Genomic DNA, 22,431 nt, shown 5'->3' on the forward strand with positions numbered 1-22,431 from the left:
TAGCGATGTGTGGCCTCCATACCGTTTTAATCAAGGCTCAAACTGCCTTAACAGCCTTAACAGGAAGGGTGTGATTTGATAAAGCGAGAGGTCCAAGTGAGAACAGACATCTGTCTTTGGAGGGCGCGCTTAGTTTTAGCAAACTAAAACTAAGCTAAATATAACATGCTTTCTATTCTTCTTTATTAATGTAATGGTGTTCATAACAGTTTGGGGAAATGCACATTCAGGTTTAAGTTTTAACGATTAAAATTTAGTATCAGTTATGCTTTCTCCCATTTTTAACTATTCCAGATTCTTTTAAACCAATATGGTATTAGATGGTCTCTGCCTCCACCCTCTCTCTCTAAGTAAGCAAAGTTTACAGAGAAGTAGAGTAAGATCCCTGCAGCAGAGAGGGTCCTGAAAATCACCTGCTTGGAACACTAGCTTCTCTTAAGGGTGAATTTAACTGTAACTCTCTAAAGCAAGTGTTCAGTAAAATGCTAAGTGGTTGATCTATTTATGTTTTTGCTTAATCTGTGATATTTGAATCTAGCCTGCTTATTTGTGAGATAAGTCCTGCCAGACATGGCTGTACACACCTTTAGTCCTCTGTGGGTTGAGGCCATGAGTCCTGCCATCCAAGCTTTAAAGGCAGGGGGAAAGGGTTAGAGGAACAGCGTGTCATGTTGCTAAGGTCCAATGGACCTGGTCGCAGGTCTATTTAATATATGACCTGTTTTTTTTTTTTTTTGCTATATCTGCAACTTTAGGACATTTGTTGAGTGGTGTTGACTTTCTGCTTGGCACCAAACAGATATTTGCTTTCTAACTCTTTTTGCACATAATAGTGACAGGTTGTCATTGACTGAGAATTATTCGTTGTATTGGTTTGGTTTGGTTTGCATTTTGTTTTGTGGTGCTGGAGATTAAACTGTGTAGCTGAACACCACAGGTTCACATGTTAGCAAGCACAGCTAAGACATGAAAGAGTGGAGAAGGATTTATTGCCACCAGGAGGCAGGGAGAACAGGGGAATTATTTTGAAAATGATGTTCTCCAGGAACAAAGTGAAGGTAAGGAATTGGTTAGGGAGGCCTGTTCGTATTCATGGGGCAGGAGAATTGGGATACATTCCTGCACATATCCAGGGTGCAGCAGAACAGTTTTAGCTGATAGGAAATAAGACTTTGGAAGTGTGCTGCAGAGGAATCTGCCCTACCCTCCAATGCCTGCCTTGCCTACTGACTAATGCTTGTGCATGCTGAACAGGACCTGTGCCAGCCTCCACAGTATTGCTGTTAGAAAATGTTGCCATATTTGTTCTTCACTTTTAGAAGGACGTTTGGATCTCCAGTCCCGTTTTAGAATGGCATCTGTCTCAGGTTAGTGAATGAAATTATGCTTCGTATGTTACTTTGTCCTACTTTAATTTGCTCTTTGATTAAAAAAAAGTTTGAACAGTTATGATTTTAGAAATGATTTTTTTTAAAGCTGTTTTATTTATGTGCACAACAGGATTTCCCATTTCAGTATTAGTGAACAAATAGTTCACTGATGGTTGTCTATCTCCAGAACCTTCTTACCACCCCAGATTGAATGTTGGTCTACTAAGCTCCTTACACTTCTTTTCCTCCAGCCTGGAGACTTACTGTTCTCCTTTCTCTCTCTAAACTTGACCTTTTAGGGGCCTCACACACAGGGGTGTCTGTCAAACCTCGCATGGCATTATGCCTTCAAGGGAATGTGTGTTCAAGTATTTTTCCCCTTTAAGGCCCACACTGTTCCATTGACTGTATGTGCTTTTGCCCATTCTTCTGCTGATGGCAACTAGAATAATTCTGATATGACTTTCGGTATAGAAATGTCTTAAATACCTCTTTACATGGGCTTTTAAGTGTGTGTGTGTGTGTGTGTGTGTGTGTGTGTGTGTGTGTGTGTGTGTGTGTCACAGCATCCGTGGAGAGGTCAGAGTGAAATATTCTGGAATCAGTTCTCTTACCACTGTGGATTCAAGGGATAGAACTCAGGCCATTAGGCAGTGTCACAGTAAGCACTACCCGTTGAGCCATCTCACTGGCCATCTCTCCAGTTGTTTTGAGTGTGTACCTAGAATTGGACCTGCTGAGTCAAATGATAATTTCATGTTTAATGTTTTGAGGAGCTGGTGTTGTTTTGCACAGTGACTGCATTGATGTCTAGGAGACTGAGAACAGATAAAGAAGGAAATATAAATCACTCATAACCCCAGTGCTCCAGTTAATATGAATGCTGACAACAGTTTTATGATTTTTCAACCAAATTTTTAACAATTTGTACAGTTTTGGAGTGTGATATGAAAAATAAAAACATACAGACTACAGATGTCTACATTATGTAGCTTAATTATTCTATTTTTAATGCCTAGAATGTGTGGCTTTTTAAAAACTGACCTTACTTATTTGAACTCTATCCATTTGAACAATATGAGTGCGCCACATTGAACATATTGGAATCTAAAGCTTCCTGTGGCTGTCTGAGTACTACCTTAAGTTCCAGAAGCAGTCCCTACATTATGCACCTCCCCCAGATCAGCTGCCAGCGCGTTGATGTATTTCCCTTTATTGCGGGTTTCACATGGTCAGACTGTGCTGTGATAGTGAGATCTTGTGCTTGGTTTGATTGGCAGGTGACCCACTGGCAGGGGCAGGGAGCTTAAAGGAGGGTGGTTCTCCAGCCTTTTCTGTGGTGTAGTGGTTATGGCCCTTGCTGCACACTACCCTACCAGCTGGGAAACAAGACTCAGTTCTCTTTAGGAAAACACTGAGCATGGTTTTCGTCTGTATCCAGCACACCCTGCCACACAAAATGGCATACAACGTTACAATTTGCCTAAGTGTAAGTGTGGACATACATCCACCCACGTTTTGGCTTCATTTCAGGACCCATTCTCACAGCCTTGCAGGTTAGTGATCAGTGGTAGCAGTTTGTTTAGTCCTTACCCAAGTGGTCTTCATGGAAAAGATGAGACTAACAGGTGCTGTTGGACAGAGACTTACTTTTGTCCTGTCTGGATTCCACATCTTACCTCACTTATCCAGACTTAAGCTCTCCCGATGCCAAATAATGGAGCAGATGCACTCTAAGAAGTTAGTCTACTTCCTCTGCTGTTCTATCCATCTGTTGATCTGTATTTGAAACACCCTTTGAAATGGCCTTTGGTTTGTTGTTTAATATGCGTTGGGAGGGAACCACTTGTTAGTTTCCGCTTGGGACATTGCTAGAACACCCACACAGGGACCACACACAATCTCAGGGACTCTGGGGTGTGACCCACTCTCATGAACATGCTCTTGAGATAAAAAAAAAGTAGCAGCAGTATGCACCCTGCACTTATCCTTGTTCGCCCTTGTGGCTTGCCGAAGTCATTCGCTTGAGTATTACTCGCACCTGCAACCTGCATCGTATAGGCTAGCTATAGAAATAGTATCGTTTTGAGTATGTCTCAACACCCAGATTTTCTTATCTGGTCCATCAGGACTTTGCGTAAGGGTTGCCAGGGCTGACTTCGTTTCGGTAATACCTGGATGAAGCAGAATTTGGTCAGGGAAGCAGAAGTGCCGTGTCTGTTGAATGGGATTCACTGCAGTGATTAACCCCTACATGACTGTGGAAGTAGTTAAGCCCTCTGTGTTAGCAGTGTGACTGACACCAGGCCTGAGGTGTCTGGAAGGCAAACAGAATGAGAAGAGGCCTAGAGCGGGGGAAGGGAAGGCAGACCACTGTCTGTGAAGATGGGCTGTTAGTTCTTACACGGCTCGTCCCATGGCTCACAGTTGGGGAGAGGGGAGACTGTGGCAGAGCTGCTGTGCTTTTGCCCACAGCCTGGCTGAAGGTTCAGAGAGCAGAGGAGGATGTGCTCTGCAGGCCCTGCTGCTTTCCTGAAGTTATCTTCCATGCCAGGAAGACAACTAGCCCTGATCTGACACTCATCTAGAGTTGTAGATGTGGAAAGGAGGGTTCTCTAGGACTTGACGGCGAAGGGGATGCTGGGCAGTGTAGTTCTACCCCGGCTAAGGCAACACAGCACAGCTTCCACCACTTGGTCTCTGCCTTAATTGGACTCACAAAGGCCGTGGTGCAATCATGCTTCTGCCATGGAGAAACTCTGCCTTGTGGAGCCTGCCAGAGAGAGCACCGATTCGCCTTTATCATCCCAGCCACATCCTCTTGGTTCCCTTGAGACTGGCTCTCAGCCTGATGTAGGAGGTTAACTTCTTCAGTCGTTTGTTAGGTGTTTGGGAAATAGGAGAGGAACCGGGAAATCAAAACCAGAGAGCCACAGGTGCAGCCAGTAGGCAGGCCACAAAGTGAAGGAGAAAGGCGTGGTGTGCGTGCCTTGTTCCTGGTGGTCGGTGGTCAGGGTTGGTGTTTTAGGGTTGCCCTCCCCAGCTTTGCCCTTGAGCTGCTTGTGGTTTGTTTCTAGGCTAGGACTTCTCTTATTGGTGTGCTTCTTTTGCAATAGCTGTATCACGGGAATGTGGGAATGTGGGGTGCCCCTGGAGCCCTGGTTTTGACACACTTTATTTCTATAGGGTGATAGTGGCTCACCCTCCCCTGAGTACTCAGGGTCACTTTCCCTGTCCAGCTCAGCCTGTCTTGTCTGTTGCCTTTCTATATGCAAGTGCAGGCCTTCAGTTTCAGTACCTAGAGCCTCGAGGCCAGCAGCATCCAGGGTTTGAGGAAGACTGGCAATTTAGTGGCTCACTCAAGGTCAGAGCAGGAGGGGCCACTGCTTCCTAAGGCCACAGCACAGGTGTCAGTATTCTCTGTCATGGAGCAGACCATGCCTGTGTGTGCGCGAGTGTGCGTGCGTGCTTGTGTGTGTGTGTGTGAGAGAGAGAGAGAGACAGAGAGAGAGAGTGAGCCAGAAACAGAAACTACTCCAGCCTTTAAAGTATCGTTAGCCGGCACTAGAGCGGATTTTTTTTTTTTTTTTTACAAGTGTGCATGAGTGAGGCTCTTCTGTTGTAGAAGGTTCCAGTGTTGTGTCTGCCTGCTGCCAGGCAGCTGGTCCTCCTCTTAAGAATGGTGCCACAGGGGAGACCCAGGGAGTGTGTGCTGTCTGTGGGCCGGATAGTGAGTGACCTGTGTGGAACCAGGCGAGTGGATGTCGGTGAGGGGCTTAGGGGTTGCGTTACCCTTTATTAATGTCAGAATCTGCACAGTAATCAGAAGACAGGACGAGGACTCTGGGCCAAGTCAGTGGCTGCTCCGCTGTCCCCGGTGGGTCCCACTCCGTTTCCTCGTTCCCAAGGGGTGGGGACCCCGAACCAAGCCGCTAAGTGCGGCTGCTCCCGTGGCTCACTGTCCGTCCATCCACCTCCCAAGAGTGTGCGACCCAGGGCAGCCCTTGCCTTTTATTCTGGTGGTACACGCTTCGATGCAACCCCTCCTTCTGGGCCAAACGGCTGTTGGCCAGCGGAGCAGTGACGGAATTCCCAACAGTTTGTGCTTGGCCTTGTACAAGAGTGGCCTTGGCCGATGTCCGGATGCTTTTGTCCATCTGATGGGTTAGCGTCTTCTTTGTTATTGTTCGTGGGCATGCACATCTTCTCAGTTACGCCCCTGTGGAGTTCCTGTACAGTCCTCCCCAGGCTCTGTGCCACTTTTCTAGGGTCCCTCTTCCCCAGCCCTGACCATCTTGCCAGGCGGACGCTGGAACTGTACAGTGCAGATCTATACCGGAGCCTGTGTGAGGAGCCATGTGAGCACCGCCTGAGGGCCTGTAAACTACAACTCTCTCCTTGTTCTTCAGGGACCCTTGAAATATCCTTGCTCCTGTTTGGACTGTGCCAGTGTGTAGTGAGGTAGTCCTTCTGTAGCACTGACCACGCCCATTGGGGGGTGGAGCGATGGGCGGAGGTGACCTGAGGAAGGAGGTCGGAGGGGGCCAGGAAGGCGCTCTCTTTCTTTCTGGCTGACTCGGACAGGAGAGGATCGGGTTGAATTTCCTGGTGTTCATCTGTCTAGGTTGTAAGTTATTTCTCCCTGAATAAACATCTATTCGGCCTATTTGTTTATCCTGATCCTTATTTACCGCAATACCAGTGTGTCACACAGATTCTTCTACGAGTTGAACCTGTGTTGATTTTCTTCCTCAGTCCAGTAGTCAGAATCTAGTGTCAGGAACTCCCTGAGAGGTCACCATAGGCTCATGAGGTTCATGAGGGGCAAGATAAGCTTGTACCCCTGTTCTTGTGGAGTGTTGTAAGTTCAAGGCCAGCCTAGGTAAGTCAGTGAGAGCCTGTCTCCGTACAGAGAGGATTTGGGCTGTCGGTCAGGCTGAACTGCATGTGTGGCTCACCCCAGGTCTTAGGTGCAGCACCGTGTGATGAAGTAGCAATAACAACAGTAAGATAGTATGGGTAACTGTGCAAGTCAGGTAGGTCCCGGCGCCCGGTTAGCTGTGCCAGCAGTGAGGAAGGGCGCTGGTATGAAGCATGGGAAGGTAAGGGTGCATTCAAACCTGCACGGGTGGGCTGCATCCTGTACGATAAGCTGGAACTTAGGAGGACAACATGGGACTCGCCTGGTGCTCATTGGGACTTGGATCCCATGCCAGCATGTCCAGGATGCTATGTCCTGCTGAAGACCTCAGCCACACAGATGTGCAAACAAACCTGCTCCAAATTTCCAGAACACAGAGAAGTCGCAGGCCACTTGCTGTCCATGGCTTCTGACCCATGGCAACAAGGGCACCAGCAGGTACCTGACCCCATGCCTGCCACCCCAGTGTGGACCTGACAGCTGCTGCTCTCCTTCCTTTCAGATCATGACCACAAGACTTCATCCCAGGAAGAGGCACTAGACTAGACTGATGCATGGGCAGATGCGATAGCATTCGCTTTAAATTTTCCCTTGCTGCCATTGGCGTGGCACGGTTTCACTGTGATTTCAATACTTGCGTTGACACCTGACTTTAATGGTGGATCTTCACACAGAGGCTTCATAGGTTTTTCACGGTGATGTTATGGAGCGGGTTACCACAGCACTGGTTTTCATCATGTATCCCATTGAATTGTTTGTGATTGGCAGGCTGTTATCATGCCACTGCTCAGCTGCAGCGTGGAGGCTTCTGTGAAGTAATGGCTCAGTCACCAGGTGGCTTGCTGGGAGAGGCCCAGGAGCCTGTGACAGCAGTTCTGAGTGACATACAGGAACGGTGTCATTAGTACATGCTTAGCTTCTGACAAGGTCCCTGAGGAGAACGTCCCGTGTGTCGTCCCTTTCAGCTTTTCCTATCTGTACTTTGTTCTTAATTGGACATTCTGGGCATTCAGTGGAAGGGAAGATTGAGGTGTTTGTGGCGAGGGTTTAGCAGGGAGGGGGGACTGATTAACCCTGTATCTGTGACTTTAGAACGCTCTTAGCCCTCTGCTCTTTTAGGCTTGTAATTTAGACAGGAATTTCCAAAACCAATAGGGAATCTCGTACTGTCCGTTCGTTCTATCTGACCTCCCCCCGCCCTTGTCTACCTGCTGCAGCGCTAACAGAGGAATTGGAATCTGTAACCAATGAGCTCCATGCAATTGACATCCAACTTCAAGAACTTACAGAGAGGCAGCAAGAGCTCCTTCAGAAAAAGTCAGTCCTGACGAAAAAAATCAAGCAGTGCTTGGAGGGCTCAGACGCCGAGGAGGGCAGTGACTGTGACTCTTCACCGGCCCAGTGGAACAGAGAAGGTTTGCCAGTCTCGTGCCTTCTGGTGGCTTTAATGTAGTCCCATCACTCCATGGGGACCAGTCTGTCCCTGGGGATAAAGGTGGCTCTTGTGGGGCATGGGGACCTTGCAGGTAGAACATTCTTTATCCAGGTCCATGGTATTTTATATGTAGACTTGAAAATTGGGGTTTTCTCTGCATATGGTTTTAGTAGCAGTCCCCAGTGTCTAAAAAGTGAATAGAATATCAGCTAAATGTTTAAGTATTAACTAAAACAAAGAGAAAAAGTTAGCCAAAACCTTGCCATAGTGAACCCCCCCCTTTTTTTTTTTTTTTTTTTTTTTTTGAGACAGAGTCTCTACGTAGACATAGCTGTCCTGGAACTCATTGTGTAGAACAGACTGGTCTTGAACTCACAGAGGTCTGACTGCCTCTGCCTTCTAAGTGCTGGGATTAAAAGCATGTGCCACCACACCCAGCCCAAAACAAACCATTCTTAATTTACAATAGTGGGTGATGGGCTAGAGAGATGGCTTGGTGGTTAAGATCACTGATTGCTGGGTTTGGTTCCCAATGCCTACATGGTGGCTCACAAACATCTGTATGTCCATTCCCAAGGTGTCCAGATGTTTCTAGGCATCACGCACTCACATGGTACACAGACTCATATGCAGGCAAATACCCATACATCTAATGAAAACAATTAAAATGCTGTACAAAACATTTATTACTAACTTTAATGGGATATTTCTAGAAATTATATTTGTGTGTTTGTGCTTATGTAGATTATTTTCTGGTACTGGTCTGTAAATGCAAAATATTTATATCCAAATTTGAGTTTCGTTGAGTTCATTCATGCCTGAGGTTATAGGGTACTATAACTAACTCTCTAGTCACCGTTAAGACTGTCTTCCACGAGCCTGCCTGACTGAGCACGACCCTCCTTCATGTGCGCTAATTTCAGTTACTGGCTAGTGTTTAATTGGTTTCTGTTGTAATAACCATATAGTTGTCAATATGCTTTTGTTTTGACTACTTATTTGTATTAATCACAATTAGTCACAATATTATTATAAACATTTGGTGGTTCATAGATGTTAAATGTTTTATATATGTGTGATTTGCATATGGTCTGGTGGCTTTATGAAAACTGAACATTTATATGCATTTCTCATTTACAGTCCTGATCATTCTAATCTGTTAAGCCTATTTTTTTCTCTTTCCAGATTTCCCATGGTCTGGGAAGGTTCAAGATGTGCTGCAAAATGTTTTTAAACTGCAGAAGTTCAGACCCCTGCAGCTGGAAACCGTCAATGTCACCATGGCTAAAAAGGACATCTTTCTGGTCATGCCCACAGGAGGTGGGAAGAGCCTGTGCTACCAGCTGCCAGCGCTGTGCTCAGATGGTATGTACAATAGGAGGGCTGATGTCTAAGCGACTGGAAATACTGTCGCATTAGACTGTCTTCGTTGGCCTGTGAGCACTGGAGAAGGGACTTGTTTGAGGCTAGGGAGGCAAACGCTGAAGTTGTTGGGTGTGTGGCCTTCACAGTGCTTAGAGGCCTGCAGGTTGGCCGGGGTGGGAGGGGGCCTGGCGTGGGGTCGCGCTGGGCCATGAGCTAGGCTGACGTAGTATGTCTCTGGGGCCGCTGGAGTGAACTGTGTCCTCCCAAGTGGCTTGAGGAGAGAGCAGGGCTTCAAGTATTCAGTTCCAAGGCTTTCGGGGGACAGTGGTGCTGAGGCCACTGCAGGTGTCGAGGGTTTCTGAAAGATGACGGGCACACGGCTATGTTTAAGTGTAACGAGTGTGTGTGCCTAGCGAGGAAGCAGGTGACAGTGTGGGAGAGAGTGGCTGAAGGGCAGGAGCCTCTTCAGGTCCTACTGGCAGTGGACAGATGTGTCTAAGTCAGGCTCTTCTCCGCCACGTTACCGTGAGGAGCAAACAGCAGAAATGCAAAGTTGTGTCATTTTCACAGCGTAACGTGACTTATAGATTGAAGTGTGTTCAGCCACTGCTGCTCACGGGCGTGCACTCGGGCTGACTGTCTGCTGTGCAAAGAGAAGTCCACGTGTGCCTGGCATTTGCAGCAGCATAGACTGCTCCTCTGGGCAGGGTTGGGGTAATTTTTCTCTGCTAAAGTGCTTTAGTGCTAGGCCTGGTGTGTGCTACTTCATTGAGATTGTCTGTATTGGTTGTTAAAGAGGGTAACAAATTCAAAACAGTGAAATCTGCCTTTCTATGGGATTTAAGAAAGGTAGAGGTTTCTATTGTCTTAAAAATGTGTTTGTGAGTGTATGTCTGTGTCCACATTCGTGTGTGTGTGTGTGTGTGTGTGTGTGTGTATGAGTGTGTCTGTGTCCACATGCATGTGTGCCTGTGTGTGTGTCTGTCCACATGCATGTGTGTATGTGAGTATGTGTGTGTGAGTGTGTGCCTGTGTCCACATTCGTGTGTGTGGGTATGAGTGTCTTTCCACATGCATGTGTGCCTGTATGTGAGTGTGTATCTGTCCACATGCATGTGTGTGTGAGTGTGTGTGTGTGTGTGTGTGAGTGTCGTCTGTGTCCACATGCATGCGGGAGTCCTGTGAGCTCAGAAGAGGTGTTGGATCTCCTGCAGTTAGAGTTACAGATGGTTGTGAACCACCACGTCTGGGAACTGAATCCTGGTGCTGTGTGAGTCTCAGCTCTGAACTGCTGAGCCATCACTCCAGCCCAATATTTTATATTTTATTTGGCTTACATTCATCTTGTTTGGTCATTTATTTTGCCCATCTCCCTTATTTATGAGGCTAAGAAATAGCTAGGCTGATAAATCTGCATCAACAACTGCCTGAATAGTGGGTGGGTCCCACAGGCTACAGGATGAGTATTGCCGCGCCCATCATGGTGCGAGTGTGAAGTTGAAAGTAGGGTTTGTTTTTCTCTTTTAGGTTTTACACTTGTGATTTGCCCACTCATCTCTCTCATGGAAGATCAGCTGATGGTTTTAAAGCAGTTGGGAATTTCAGCTACGGCGTTGAATGCCTCTAGCTCTAAGGTATGTGAGTACGGCTTGGCTTTTCAGTTATAAACTCTTGCCTGATTTGGGTCTCAGCTGTGTCCGAGAGTCACAATCTTATGCTCACAGGCTAGTTCTGGACACTGTCTGTTTTTGTATACCCCACTCATTAAGAAATGCCCTTTATACTCATGAAGATGGGGAAAAGAAAAGCAGCCAAACAGCAGTGAAAAGCAGCAGTGTTTTATGATGTAAAGTCATGGAGATTTTGGGTTCAGTGTCCGGGAGTAAACTTGTGTTGGAACCGGCAAGCTTATTTTCTTAGGCACTGCTTCATCCTGCAGAGTTGAGAGGCGGTGGTGAGCACACTGTCCACATGCCAGCCTTCCCCATGCCTAGCACTTGGGAGGGTGCATCTGCTGTAAAGAGCAGGGCGGGCCTGTGGAGATGGCTCAGTGCACAGTGCTTGCAGCACAAGGGCAGGCTGAGTAATTCCAGGACACGTAGTCCTAGAGCTGGGGAGCGGAGACGGGAGGCTCTGGAGCTTGCTGGCCTAGCCTAGCCTGATGGATGAGCTCAAGGCTTAGCGAGAGGCAGCCTCATATCAAAGTGGAGAGTGTAGAAGAGGAAACTACTCTGACTTCTGATGTTGGCTCCTTGTAAACATCTCCACATGTGTACAACACACATTTACAAATAGCAAAGAAGAACCTTTAGTCTAGTTTAATATAGAAAATGAGTTACTAAGTACACGTGTGGGGGTGGATCATCTTATCCTTATCTGTAAGGACAGACCACTTCCAAGATGTTCGTTGCAAATTCCATTCTCCAACTCTTTAAAATACACAAATTAGTGTCAATAATAAAAAAAGGAAAAAGAAGTTGCCATATAGTTGCCATTTTTCATCTGTACTCTTAACCCCTTGATTTATTAATAAAACAAATCCAAGGCCTTGGGTTCTGATTGGAAGTTTTTCAGAGTTTTATCTTGTTTCACTCATTTGTGTCAGTGGAGTAGGGCATGAACACACCACGGTGCTTACATATATGCAGGTCAGAAGGCAGCTTGCAGGGGTCACTCTCTCCTTCCATACTGTGTTTCCTGAGGATCAAACACAGGTTCTCAGGTTTGGCAGCAGACTCCTTTGCCTGCTGAGATATCTTGCTGGCCTGTGTGCAGACCTCTAATGAAGAGAAAAGAGAAAGCTCAGTACAACACTGAACGCATCCTGTCTAAAGTATGATACGATAGAATGTATACGGTGAGTGTACCCAAGAGCCTATGTATTTATGTATTTAAATAGGTTGATAACATTATTAAATTAGCTGTAATTTAAAAATATTTTTATTGATTGGTTTATAATTATAAATGTAATGAACGCACTTGTAAAACCTACCATTATGGCCACAGCTACTGTATTACACATTTTGGGTTCTATTAACAATTTAAATTATACACATTATTGGAGAATTTTGTCACATTCATGTTTCTCCCTCTTTTTTTTTTTTTTTTTTTTTTTTTTTTTGCCAAGTAACTGATTTTATCTTCAGCCATCTGGAGTAAGTGAGTAACTAGAATACTGTCTGCGCGGCTGCCATGAAGCTTCCAGATTGATGTGGCTTCGGTTTTAATGAGCCAACATCTGCTTCAGGAAGAGCCCCAGGCTGTTGCTTTTCAGTAATGAACACCCTTTTCTCACTTAGTACCCTGGTCCACCAGCTTGACTCTACAATGCTTGCTTCTGCTCTGCTTTAATAGGAACATGTGAAATGGGTTCACGCTGAGATGCTGAATAGAAACTCCCAGTTAAAGCTGATTTATGTGACTCCAGAGAAAATCGCAAAAAGCAAGATGTTCATGTCAAGGCTGGAGAAAGCATATGAAGCTGGGAGGCTGACCCGGATAGCAGTGGATGAAGTGCATTGCTGCAGCCAGTGGGGACATGATTTCAGGCCTGGTATGTATGTCTCTGTTGGGGACGGGGTTCTTGCTCAGCTCGACGTGGTGGTGAAAGTGCTTGCCCTTGTCCCCCTGGCTTCTCATTGCAGCATCTCACATACTCATGCTAGCCTGTGAGATACCTGCCTTCTAGCCCGTGTTCATCGCTGGCATCTCCAGCCCCTTCCTGACTGTTTCTTATTTATTGAGGAATTTTCAAGACTTTAAAGCTGTTTCATCTTCCTGGGATTTTCAGTATCCCATCCAACTTGAACAGCTGAAGTTTGATGAGATGTTTAGTAATACTTCAGCTGCCAATTTAATCCTATAGTCATCCTAGAGAAAGTTAAGGACCTAGTTCAGTGTTCACTTTCCAGGTGTGTTTGAATCCCCAGGACCCATGAAAAGCTGACTCCAGTAGCTTGGCGTTCCTTTGTCAAGATGGGAGGGGGAGACAGGAGAATTCTTGGGAGCTCGTGGGCCAGCTTGCCAGGTGTAGACAGCACAGTAGCAACAACCTAAAAGACATTGCTTCAAATGCTAGAAGGTGAAGAACCAACACCTAAGGCAGTCAGTGACCTCTGCATGGATGTGTTCACACATACATCATACATGCATGCGTGCATACATGCATGCAGTTTTATATTCGTTTTGTTCTGGTTTTTTGAGACAGGCTATCTCTGTGTGGTCCTGGGACTCACTTATGTAGACCACTGTGGCCTTGAGATCACAGAGATCTGCTGTTTCTGCCTGAATCCCCCCCCCCCCCCTTGCTGGAATTAAAGGCATGTGCAACCATATCTGGCCACAACTTTAAATTAAGAATTCTTATTCCCTGGCTTTGGCCACTTTTCCTTCTGGGGATTTTCACTCTAAAAGACCTGGGTCAGCCTGCCTGTCTGTCCCCTGGCCTCTGCTGCATTTGCCCTGGACTGTGGTCATCCCACAGCCTGTGTCAGATAAGGGGCTGCTTTCCCATTCCTGATGTCGATGTTACCGCACCATTTTCCACCACAGCTCAGCTTTCCATCGGGCAGTCAGTTATCCTGTTAGCTGTCTACAGTCCTTCCAGCAAGTTCCACCTCTCAGCATTTGAGTGGTTGACACTGGTCACACCTACCACCTTCTCCCCTGTTTACTGTCATGTAACAAACACTGTTGGATTTTGTACTAATTTTTTTGTCTCTTTCATTTTTTTCCTTAGATAGCAGTGTTTTCTAGAGTTCTGTTCTATCTTTACCTTTCTTTAAATTTCTTCTGTGACAGTGCTTTTATGGCCCGAAGACTAATTTTCTAGTTTGTAATTTTTTTTCTTAAATTTCAACCCCAGAACTCCATTATCTTTAAAAAATTTTTTTTTCTTTTAAGATTTATTCATCATATATATCAGTGTTTTGCCTTTGTGTATGTATGTTCACCTTGTGTGTTCCTGATGCCTCAGAAGGCAGAGAAGAGAGTCTTAGATCCTCTGGACTGGACTGAGCTACCCTGTGGGTCCCAGGAATTGAACCCTGTTGAGCAGCTAGTGATTTCAACTGCTAAAGCATCTCTTTAGCCCCAGAGTCCATTATCTTAACCATGTTGCCATAGCTCAGCACTGAAGACATCTGGTATGGGCCTTAAAACAGGCTTTTCTCTTTGTCCAGTATTTGCTTGTTCTAGCATGATCTTTGCAGTGCTATTCAATATTTATTTCTGAAATGTAAGTCTGTTATGTTCTTTGTCTGACTTGAAAGTTATATGATGACCCCTCATGCCCTATCACATAGAGTCCTGGCTTCTTAGAACAAACTGGCTGTGTTGTTCTTAGCCTCACAAAAGCCTGATTTTTACATGAATGTTTCAGACAGAGTGCAGGCAGAAATCAGAGGCATTGTGAATGTGACAGGATTTATGTAGATGGGACATAGACCTTGCACAGCTGTAGGAAGAACTGAGCACAGGCTGGTAGGAAGAGGGAAGCTGGAGGACCAGCAGGTAACCCTAGAGTACTTTCCTGAGCATTGTGAGGGAGGTCGAATCAGGGCTGAGTGTCCAGGGGGCCTCAGTGGGAAGCTGATGGAGAGCCCTCTGAGGTCTTGTCCTCTAAGTAGCATCTGTGGAACCTGCTGTAAGATTCTACCACTGTTGGATGTCAAAGCTTACCCTTGGAAGAGGAGTCCAAGGAAGAATGGAGAGTTAGGTTGACTAGAACTTGCCAGGAACATGTTCAAAGACAAGCTGCTCTTGGTACTGTATGTGGAAGAAATTCTGGGACGTAGAAGTCCCTGAATGTATTGGACAGTGGGTTCATCCAGATTATACCCTGTGATCTGGCCCCTGAATTGCTTGCTGGGTAATTCCCACAGTAATTAGCACTATGCTATCTTCCTGTTTGGCCCTGTGTCTTCTTCCAGACCTGACACAAACGCTATGTCTGAAGTCTTCAGCTTCCTAGGCAGTCATCTTCTCCAGTGCTCACTTTTTACCCCATTTCTTTGTCAGTTTCTTCCAGTACTGAAGGGGAATAAAGGACCGCTCTTGTTAAGATTGCATGTGTGACAGTATCAGCCTGAATGGTGTCTCTACAACAGGTTCTTCCAAAAGCAGAGGCCTTACCTTGTCTTCTGCTCTGAACTGCTACTCTGGGGTGACCAGGTAGTACATCTGTGATGATCACACAAATGACTGATGGCTTCATCTAGCTTGCTGGTTGGATAGATGAAGTGTTCTGATTTTCCCACCGACTCTTGAGCTATTGTTTAACAAGTATACCACAGTGCACCGCTTGACAGCATGCTGTGTGCCCCTTACTGCATGACCTTTTCTAGGACTATCACTGCTATTCAACCCAGATAGAGAAAGTCATGACACATCAAAGAGACAGTCCCACACAAGCCCAGCTTGGTGAAGCAATACAGGAACATGACTGATTTAGAGCTGTCACTGGGAAGCTCACGCCAGCGTGGGTGACGACTCACGAATGATGCAGCACAGGCGTCCTGGGTAGGTTTACTGGCAGTACACTACTGGAGAGCCTCCCTCCTCCCAGCAATTGTTTACTTACATAACCTCAGGGGAGAGACCTTTGCAGCCATGTGAGTTTCTTGAGCCCGAATGGCCTCCCACAAATGTTTCAGTCCAGAGGAACTATCTGCACAACACCTGCTCTTAACAGACCTCTGTCAAGAACATTATTTCTGAAGAAAAGTGCAGTAAAACCTCTAAATTCAAGAGTGGCAGGCCCTTCAGACACAGTTAACTCTGCAAGTAAAACTGGGAGCCATTGCTCCTCTGTGTGGTGTTAATCATCTGATTTACCCTCATTCTCTGAGGGCTCACAGAGAGACAGACTGTGTCATCTTTTTCAGATTATAAGGCACTTGGCATCTTGAAGCGCCAGTTTCCCAACACCTCACTGATTGGGCTGACCGCAACAGCAACTAACCCTGTTTTGAAGGATGCACAGAAAATCTTGTGTGTGGAAAAGTGTTTGACTTTTACAGCATCTTTCAACCGACCAAATCTTTATTATGAGGTATACAGTGGTTACTTATTTATAATGACAGAAAATATAAGCATTTTAATGTCATGAAGTAATTATTAGGACATTCATTAGTGCTTTACTTTATCTGTGTCTTGTGCAGCGTAATCCAATTAGTTGTGTTAAGTGATTCTGTCTTTTATATACAATTTGAGCAAGTAGGGTATATTTGTTAGACTCTTTTTTGCACAAGGATTGAGAGCAAGGAGGGGTAAAATCAAGAGCCCCACTGACATCTGTGTAACCAAGTAATAGAAACATATGAACACACTAATGAGTTTGCCAGTATTTCCCATGTGGATTTTATCTGATACACATGCTTGGAGGTAAACTATCCCAGTGGCTTTCTGATTTCTTTCAAGCTGTGTTCGGGACAGGTTTAATCTCTGCATTTTTATTGCTTCATCCTGTGCTTCATGTTTTTTAAAGCATCAGACAATAGAAAAGCATCCATCTTCACAAGCTATTCTATGCCTCCTCACTGTGGCAGATTAGGGACTGAAAATCAAGGAGAGAGGCTGGGCAGAGGCAGGAATGAGTCACGTGTGAGTCCTGCAAGGCCAGCAAGACTGACAGAAAGGGTCACTTCCCATGTGGACTCACACCTCAGAGGTTGTGTAGCAGGCACAACTTGGGTGTCACTGGTGAATCTACTTTTTAATGAGACCGTTTTTTTGTAGGTTCGGCAAAAGCCCCCGAATGCCGAAGACTTTATTGAGGACATTGTAAAGCTCATTAGTAGACGATACAAAGGGCAATCAGGTAATATAAAACAAGTCAGCTTGGGGGCATAAATCCCTCCAGTGGTACATGACTTATACCTGGAAACGAGATCAAATCTATTCATTTGGTCTCAGGGGCTATGTGTGGCATCCCTGCACAGTTGGAGTCAAAGCTGCGTGCGTGCTTTGCCTGCTGTGGAGTAGGTCCGGTGACAGTATGGTTGACACGTTAGCTAGTATCTGTCGTGTACCTTGCTGTGTGAGCAGCGATATTCTGAAGAAGGGTCCTGTGCATACCTGTGAAGCAAGGTGAAGTTGGGGACATCTATCCCTGGGTCCCTGAGCTAGGAACTACACCAGTGCCTAGAACCGTCCTCTGCGTGGTTAGCAGAGAGTAGTGGTATCTGGGAAAAGGAGTTCCTGAGTCAAGTCCGAGAGAGGCTGTAGGTGTTTTGTCCGTCCTGGAGTTTGTACCTGCACACTAGGGGCTATCACCTTGCTCCCCCCCAAACACACTTGAAAAGGCCACTTTAACTGAATCTCAGCAGATTCTTCAAACTCACTCTTCAAAGCATCTCAGAGTTTATATCAGTTTAAGAAATGCTGTGTAGCGGGGATGAAGTTGCAGAGAGACCCTCTTTTGGTCATGGGGAACGCACAGGCTCATTTCTGCTTGGGCTAAGCTGGGCATCAACCTTGGATTATACCTAACAGTCAGTGTGTGTTCAGGGCCTTGGGCTTTCACAGCTCATCCCCCTTCCGCCTTGTAACAGATCAGGGTCTTGAGCATGGTGCAGATTAACTTCCAGGTCTGTGCCATGCATACATACATACCTACTCCGTGGTCATGTTTTACTGCAGGGATAATATACTGTTTTTCTCAGAAAGACTCTGAACAAGTTACCATTAGTTTACAAAAACTGGGAATTCGTGCAGGCACTTACCATGCCAATATGGAACCAGAAGATAAGACCAAGGTTCATACACTGTGGTCAGCCAATGAGCTTCAGGTGAAGTATATGTATTTTCTATGAAAGCCTAAATTAACCTTTTAAAATATTTAAATGACTTAATTAACCAAGTATTAACACATTGTAGGTGGTAGTGGCTACAGTTGCATTTGGCATGGGAATTGATAAGCCAGATGTGAGGTTTGTCATCCATCATTCAATGAGCAAATCCATGGAGAATTACTACCAGGAGAGTGGGCGTGCAGGTATGTAGGACTCCAGTGCAGAAGTAATCTCTGGAGGCTTTGCAGAGGACATCTTAAGAATCGCCTGCGTTCAATGCTTGCTTTTTGGTAGTAACTTTTAGAACAAATATTTTTAAAAACCAGATTTATACTTATTTGCACGCATTCTGTTGGGATGTTAAAAATTGTTTCTTACATGTTGTAAGCTATTATGATGTTCATGTCTACCCCTTGGAATTTTAATTAGTAGGTCCACCTATACAAGCTCAATAACTGGACCATTCATGGACATTCTTTTCTCTATATTAATAAGCTGATTTTTGATGAGCCTCTTTGTAGTCATTAAAACCTCAAGGTAGCTCTCACACATGAACTTCGTATTTATTGTGAAGCTGTCAGTCAATTGACATACACTTTTGCATGTTACGGATTTTTGAAAGCAGTGATGCAAACTCAAGATTCCTCAAAGCACAGGTCGCGATGACTCGAGAGCAGACTGTATTCTGTATTATGGCTTTGGAGACATATTCAGGATCAGCTCGATGGTGGTCATGGAGAATGTAGGACAGCAGAAGTTGTATGAGATGGTGTCATACTGCCAGAATATAAGCAAGTGAGCCATCTGCTTTCCTGTATGTAGCATGTCATGTGTGTGTTGTGTGGTGGTTGGGTACCTACTGAATACACTGCTGTTAGCACAGAGCACTGTGAAGGTAGATGCCTATAGTGGAGAGACCTGGACCCCTGACTGCCTGGCTCTGATAAAAGGGTCTCTGTCTGTCTCTGAGGTGCTCCTCGAGGCCAGTCTGTTGAAGATTATGTAGCAAGCCGTTTTCCTTTGGCTGCAGTGTGTAACTGCCTACAGTGACTGGAAAGTTGTATGGGAAGCTAGGCACTGGGGAGGCAAGTTCAGGCATGCTCCTGGTGATGAGCCTGAGTGACCCAGGGCGGGGTCAAGTCTCTCATTAGGAAATGCATGTCAGTCTCTGAGTGATCCAGGGCGGGGTCAAGTCCCTCCTTAGGAAATACATGCAGTCTCTGCTTATAACACTCAGCTCCCTTGGGGCCCCAGGGCCTCCACCATCCTGTCTTAATACTTATCACAAAAGAGCTCAAGTAAGAGGTGACCTGCCAATGATTAAAAACTGCATTTGCTTTCCAACTTATGCTAGAGTCGTCAAAAGAAAGGAGATTCCTGGGAAGACTATTTTCAGGTTTAGTGTAAAATATAAGGACCCCATCATCAAGAGCATTCTCCTCAAAGTGAGACAGATAGCTTCGGAAATGATGGTTGTCAACACACTGCTGGTAAAACAGGAGTCACCAGAGACTCTGCGGGTGGCTTCATTGTAGTCACAGGGGTCCTTATGTGGCAGAGGGAGTAAAGAGGTCAGTTTGTTGTGATGAGAGTAGCCTCAGCCCACAGTTGATGGCTCTGAAGGCAGAGGGGGCCAGGAACCAGGGGGTTAACACTCTAGACAGTGTTAAGTCACAGAGATTACGGCTTCCAGAGACGTCCAGCCTACCATTACCTTGACTTTGACCCTGTGAGATTCCTTAGACAAGGGGAAGATGACACACTGGTGTCGTCCTGGTCTCCGCATCTGTGGGCTCCCTTGACGCAGTAGAAAGCCAGCACAGGTGTTAACCTGAAGCAGAGCCTAAAGCTTGACTGGATGAGTGACGCCTCTCGTGTGTCTGCAGGTGTCGTCGTGTGTTAATAGCACAACATTTTGATGAAGTGTGGAATGCAGACGCCTGTGACAAAATGTGTGACAACTGCTGCAAAGACATTTGTAAGCTTGTTGCTTTATTAGACGCTTGGGGGGGGGGTCAATGAAGCAAGGGCTGCATGTGGGAAGTGAGTTAAGTAGAATTAAAACCAAATAGAATTAAAAGGCAAACTGATTAGAATGTTTCAGATTCAAAAGTGATACAAATTTTTGAAACAAAGGTAAATCAAATATGTATGCACACATGTCATATTGCTATACTGAGGACATCAAAGTTTTTAAGAACTAAGGAAAAGTCAGAATTCCCCTGAATAGAAATACTCTACCCTAAGAAAAGGCTAATGTAAGACAGTATCTATACTTTATAGTCTCTGTTCTTGATACAATATAGGACCGTGCATCTCAATGCAGCTTTTACTTCTGGTCTGTGCTGTGTTCTGATGCTTCAGTGGGTAGAGTTCTCTGTGCTTTTTACTTGACAGACAGCTACAGACACTAATTTGATAGCTAGTTCACGAGGCTGTTTTATAGACATGAAGCTCATGAGTCCTACGTGTAAGTCAGGGTGCTAGTCTAGTATCTGTCAGAGCGCTCCCTCAGAGCGCAGACTGGCTTTCAGAGTACCTTGTGATTAGCAGCATCAGATAAGAAGGTGGGAAGAGCAGGTTTTCTCCTGGAATGCGCACCTCGCACTGATGTCACTCGTTCCTGGAGCACGGTACAGCCTTTGGTAGCCAGGTTCTGCCTTTACATCACCGTAATCCCTACATGTGCTTTAGGAGGAGAATTTAGTCTGGTGATAAAGCCCGAGGAGTGAGCGCTCTGGTCTTAATTCTGAGCACATTAAAAGAAGTATGTGTAGACGGCCACAGTACTAATCAAGCCGTTTTAACCAGAGCTGGCTTCTCGCCCTGACTTCTCGATCCCAGCCACCCATCATCCTCTGTCGTTGCAGTGTTTGAGAAGAAGAATGTAACGCAGCACTGCAGAGACCTGGTCAGGATCCTGAAGCAGGCAGAGGCACTGAACGAAAAGCTCACCCCGCTGAAGCTCATAGATGCCTGGATGGGGAAGGGAGCAGCCAAGTTGAGAGTGGCTGGTGTTGTTGCTCCCCTGCTTCCCCGAGAAGACCTGGAGAAGATCATTGCACACGCTCTCCTGCAGCAGTATCTCAAGTACACGGCCTGTTTGTCTTCATGTCTTCAAGCCCTGTGACTGGTGCACAGGCAACAGTTTTGCAGTTATTTGATGTGGACTGTTAGGCACTATAGAAAACAGGTTACCTAGTTAGTAGTCTTAGGCCTTGATCATGAAGTCAGAAAAGTTAAAAAAACAAAACAAAACAAAACAAAAAACCACCACCCAAAGGAAAAAAGAAAAATCAAAACCCAACCTATTTCCCTTGAAGGTTATATTTGTGTTGTTCTAGTATTTTATACAATTATACTGTTCTAAAAGTGTTTTCTGTGATTCCTTCAGCTTTCTGATTGATTCCTTTCTTTTACAGAGAAGACTACAGTTTCACAGCGTACGCTACCATCTCGTATCTGAAAGTCGGATCCAGAGCTAGTCTTCTGAGCAACGAAGCCCATGCTGTCACTTTGCAAGTGGCGAGGCCCACACAGAGCAGCATCTTGGTAATTGTTGATTCTCAATGTGCTTAAAGCCTCTGGGGTGCTTTTATGAAGTTCTCTACTAGGTTGGGTTGCACACAAACGATGTCAGTTTTATTCCTGGGTTTTGAATTTGGATAGACTGGCCCAGTATAGAGTGGGGGCTGCAACTACTTGGAATGTGAGGGCTCCCATTTAAAGTCTAATCCTGTGAGATGCTTCCCTCATAATACGGGGTGGGATCCTCTGGTTAAGAAATCTCTGGTGGGATTAGCAAGATGGCTTAGTGGTAGAAGTCCTTTCTGCCGTCCTTGGACAGTCTAAGCTCCATCCCTGGACCTGATCCCTGTGAGCTGTCATCTAATGGAAGAGATGCTCTACTCCTGTATGCTGTATGCATGGTGTGCATATGTACACAATAAATAAATAGTAAATGTAAAAAAATGAAGTCCTGTGTTCCCCAGAGGTTATAAGCCACAGTTAAGTCTGTGCTGTGGCAGCCTCTGGGGACTGCATGTCCTCTTCAGGGTGTCTCTTACAGTACCCCGGTTTTAGCTAAGACAGTTGCCCATATTTGAACAGAAATCTGTAGACAGGGAGCAGACCCTGGAAAGAACCGGTACACAGGGTGTATGCTGAGATGGTGACTCACGAGACAGTGGAGGAGTTGAGCCTTCACTGACAGGTTGCTGCTTTGTCTGTCACAGGCTGCATCGTCTGAAGCTCGTCAGCTGGAACATGCAGATGCGAAAGGGGAAGAAAGAAGTTCAGGTAACTTCCAGAAGTCTACAAAAAGGCTCCAGCCATCTGGTTCTAAGAACACAGGAGCTAAGAAAAGAAAACTTGATGATGCCTGAGTGATAGCTAGTCTTGCACAAAATAACTGTTTATATATGTTCATGTCTGGTTCACTTTTATAGTTAATCAAGTGTTTAATTTTTGAAACAGTTTTATATTTTATACATATAAAGCTTTATTCTCGGAGCTTATCTGAAGATGGGAGTATTCAGGAGCATTTGA

The 22,431-nt window shown here is 45.6% G+C and overlaps 1 protein-coding gene across 1 annotated transcript; it reads left to right on the plus strand.

The window, feature by feature from the left end:
• Positions 1 to 1,318: 1,318 nt before the first annotated feature.
• On the plus strand, positions 1,319 to 22,318 carry LOC127215590 (ATP-dependent DNA helicase Q1). The gene is made up of 14 exons (XM_051175994.1): positions 1,319 to 1,367; positions 7,509 to 7,706; positions 8,912 to 9,091; positions 10,619 to 10,725; positions 12,446 to 12,644; positions 15,976 to 16,142; positions 16,829 to 16,910; positions 17,732 to 17,880; positions 17,969 to 18,086; positions 18,540 to 18,678; positions 19,770 to 19,861; positions 20,754 to 20,973; positions 21,306 to 21,435; positions 22,119 to 22,318. The coding sequence occupies exons 1-14, from the start codon at positions 1,352 to 1,354 to the stop codon at positions 22,266 to 22,268; spliced, it is 1,947 nt and encodes a 648-aa protein (XP_051031951.1). The 5' UTR covers positions 1,319 to 1,351; the 3' UTR covers positions 22,269 to 22,318.
• The last annotated feature ends 113 nt before the right edge of the window (positions 22,319 to 22,431 follow it).

Source organism: Phodopus roborovskii, unplaced genomic scaffold, assembly GCF_943737965.1.
Source record: "Phodopus roborovskii unplaced genomic scaffold, PHOROB, whole genome shotgun sequence".
NCBI lineage: Eukaryota > Metazoa > Chordata > Mammalia > Rodentia > Cricetidae > Phodopus > Phodopus roborovskii.

Bases quoted from the DNA above. Each gene is read 5' to 3' on its own strand.
- LOC127215590 (XM_051175994.1), top strand. The intron at 9,092-10,618 runs GTATGTACAATA...TTTCTCTTTTAG, and splicing joins GCCAGCGCTGTGCTCAGATG to GTTTTACACTTGTGATTTGC. The intron at 18,679-19,769 runs GTGAGCCATCTG...GTGTGTCTGCAG, and splicing joins TACTGCCAGAATATAAGCAA to GTGTCGTCGTGTGTTAATAG.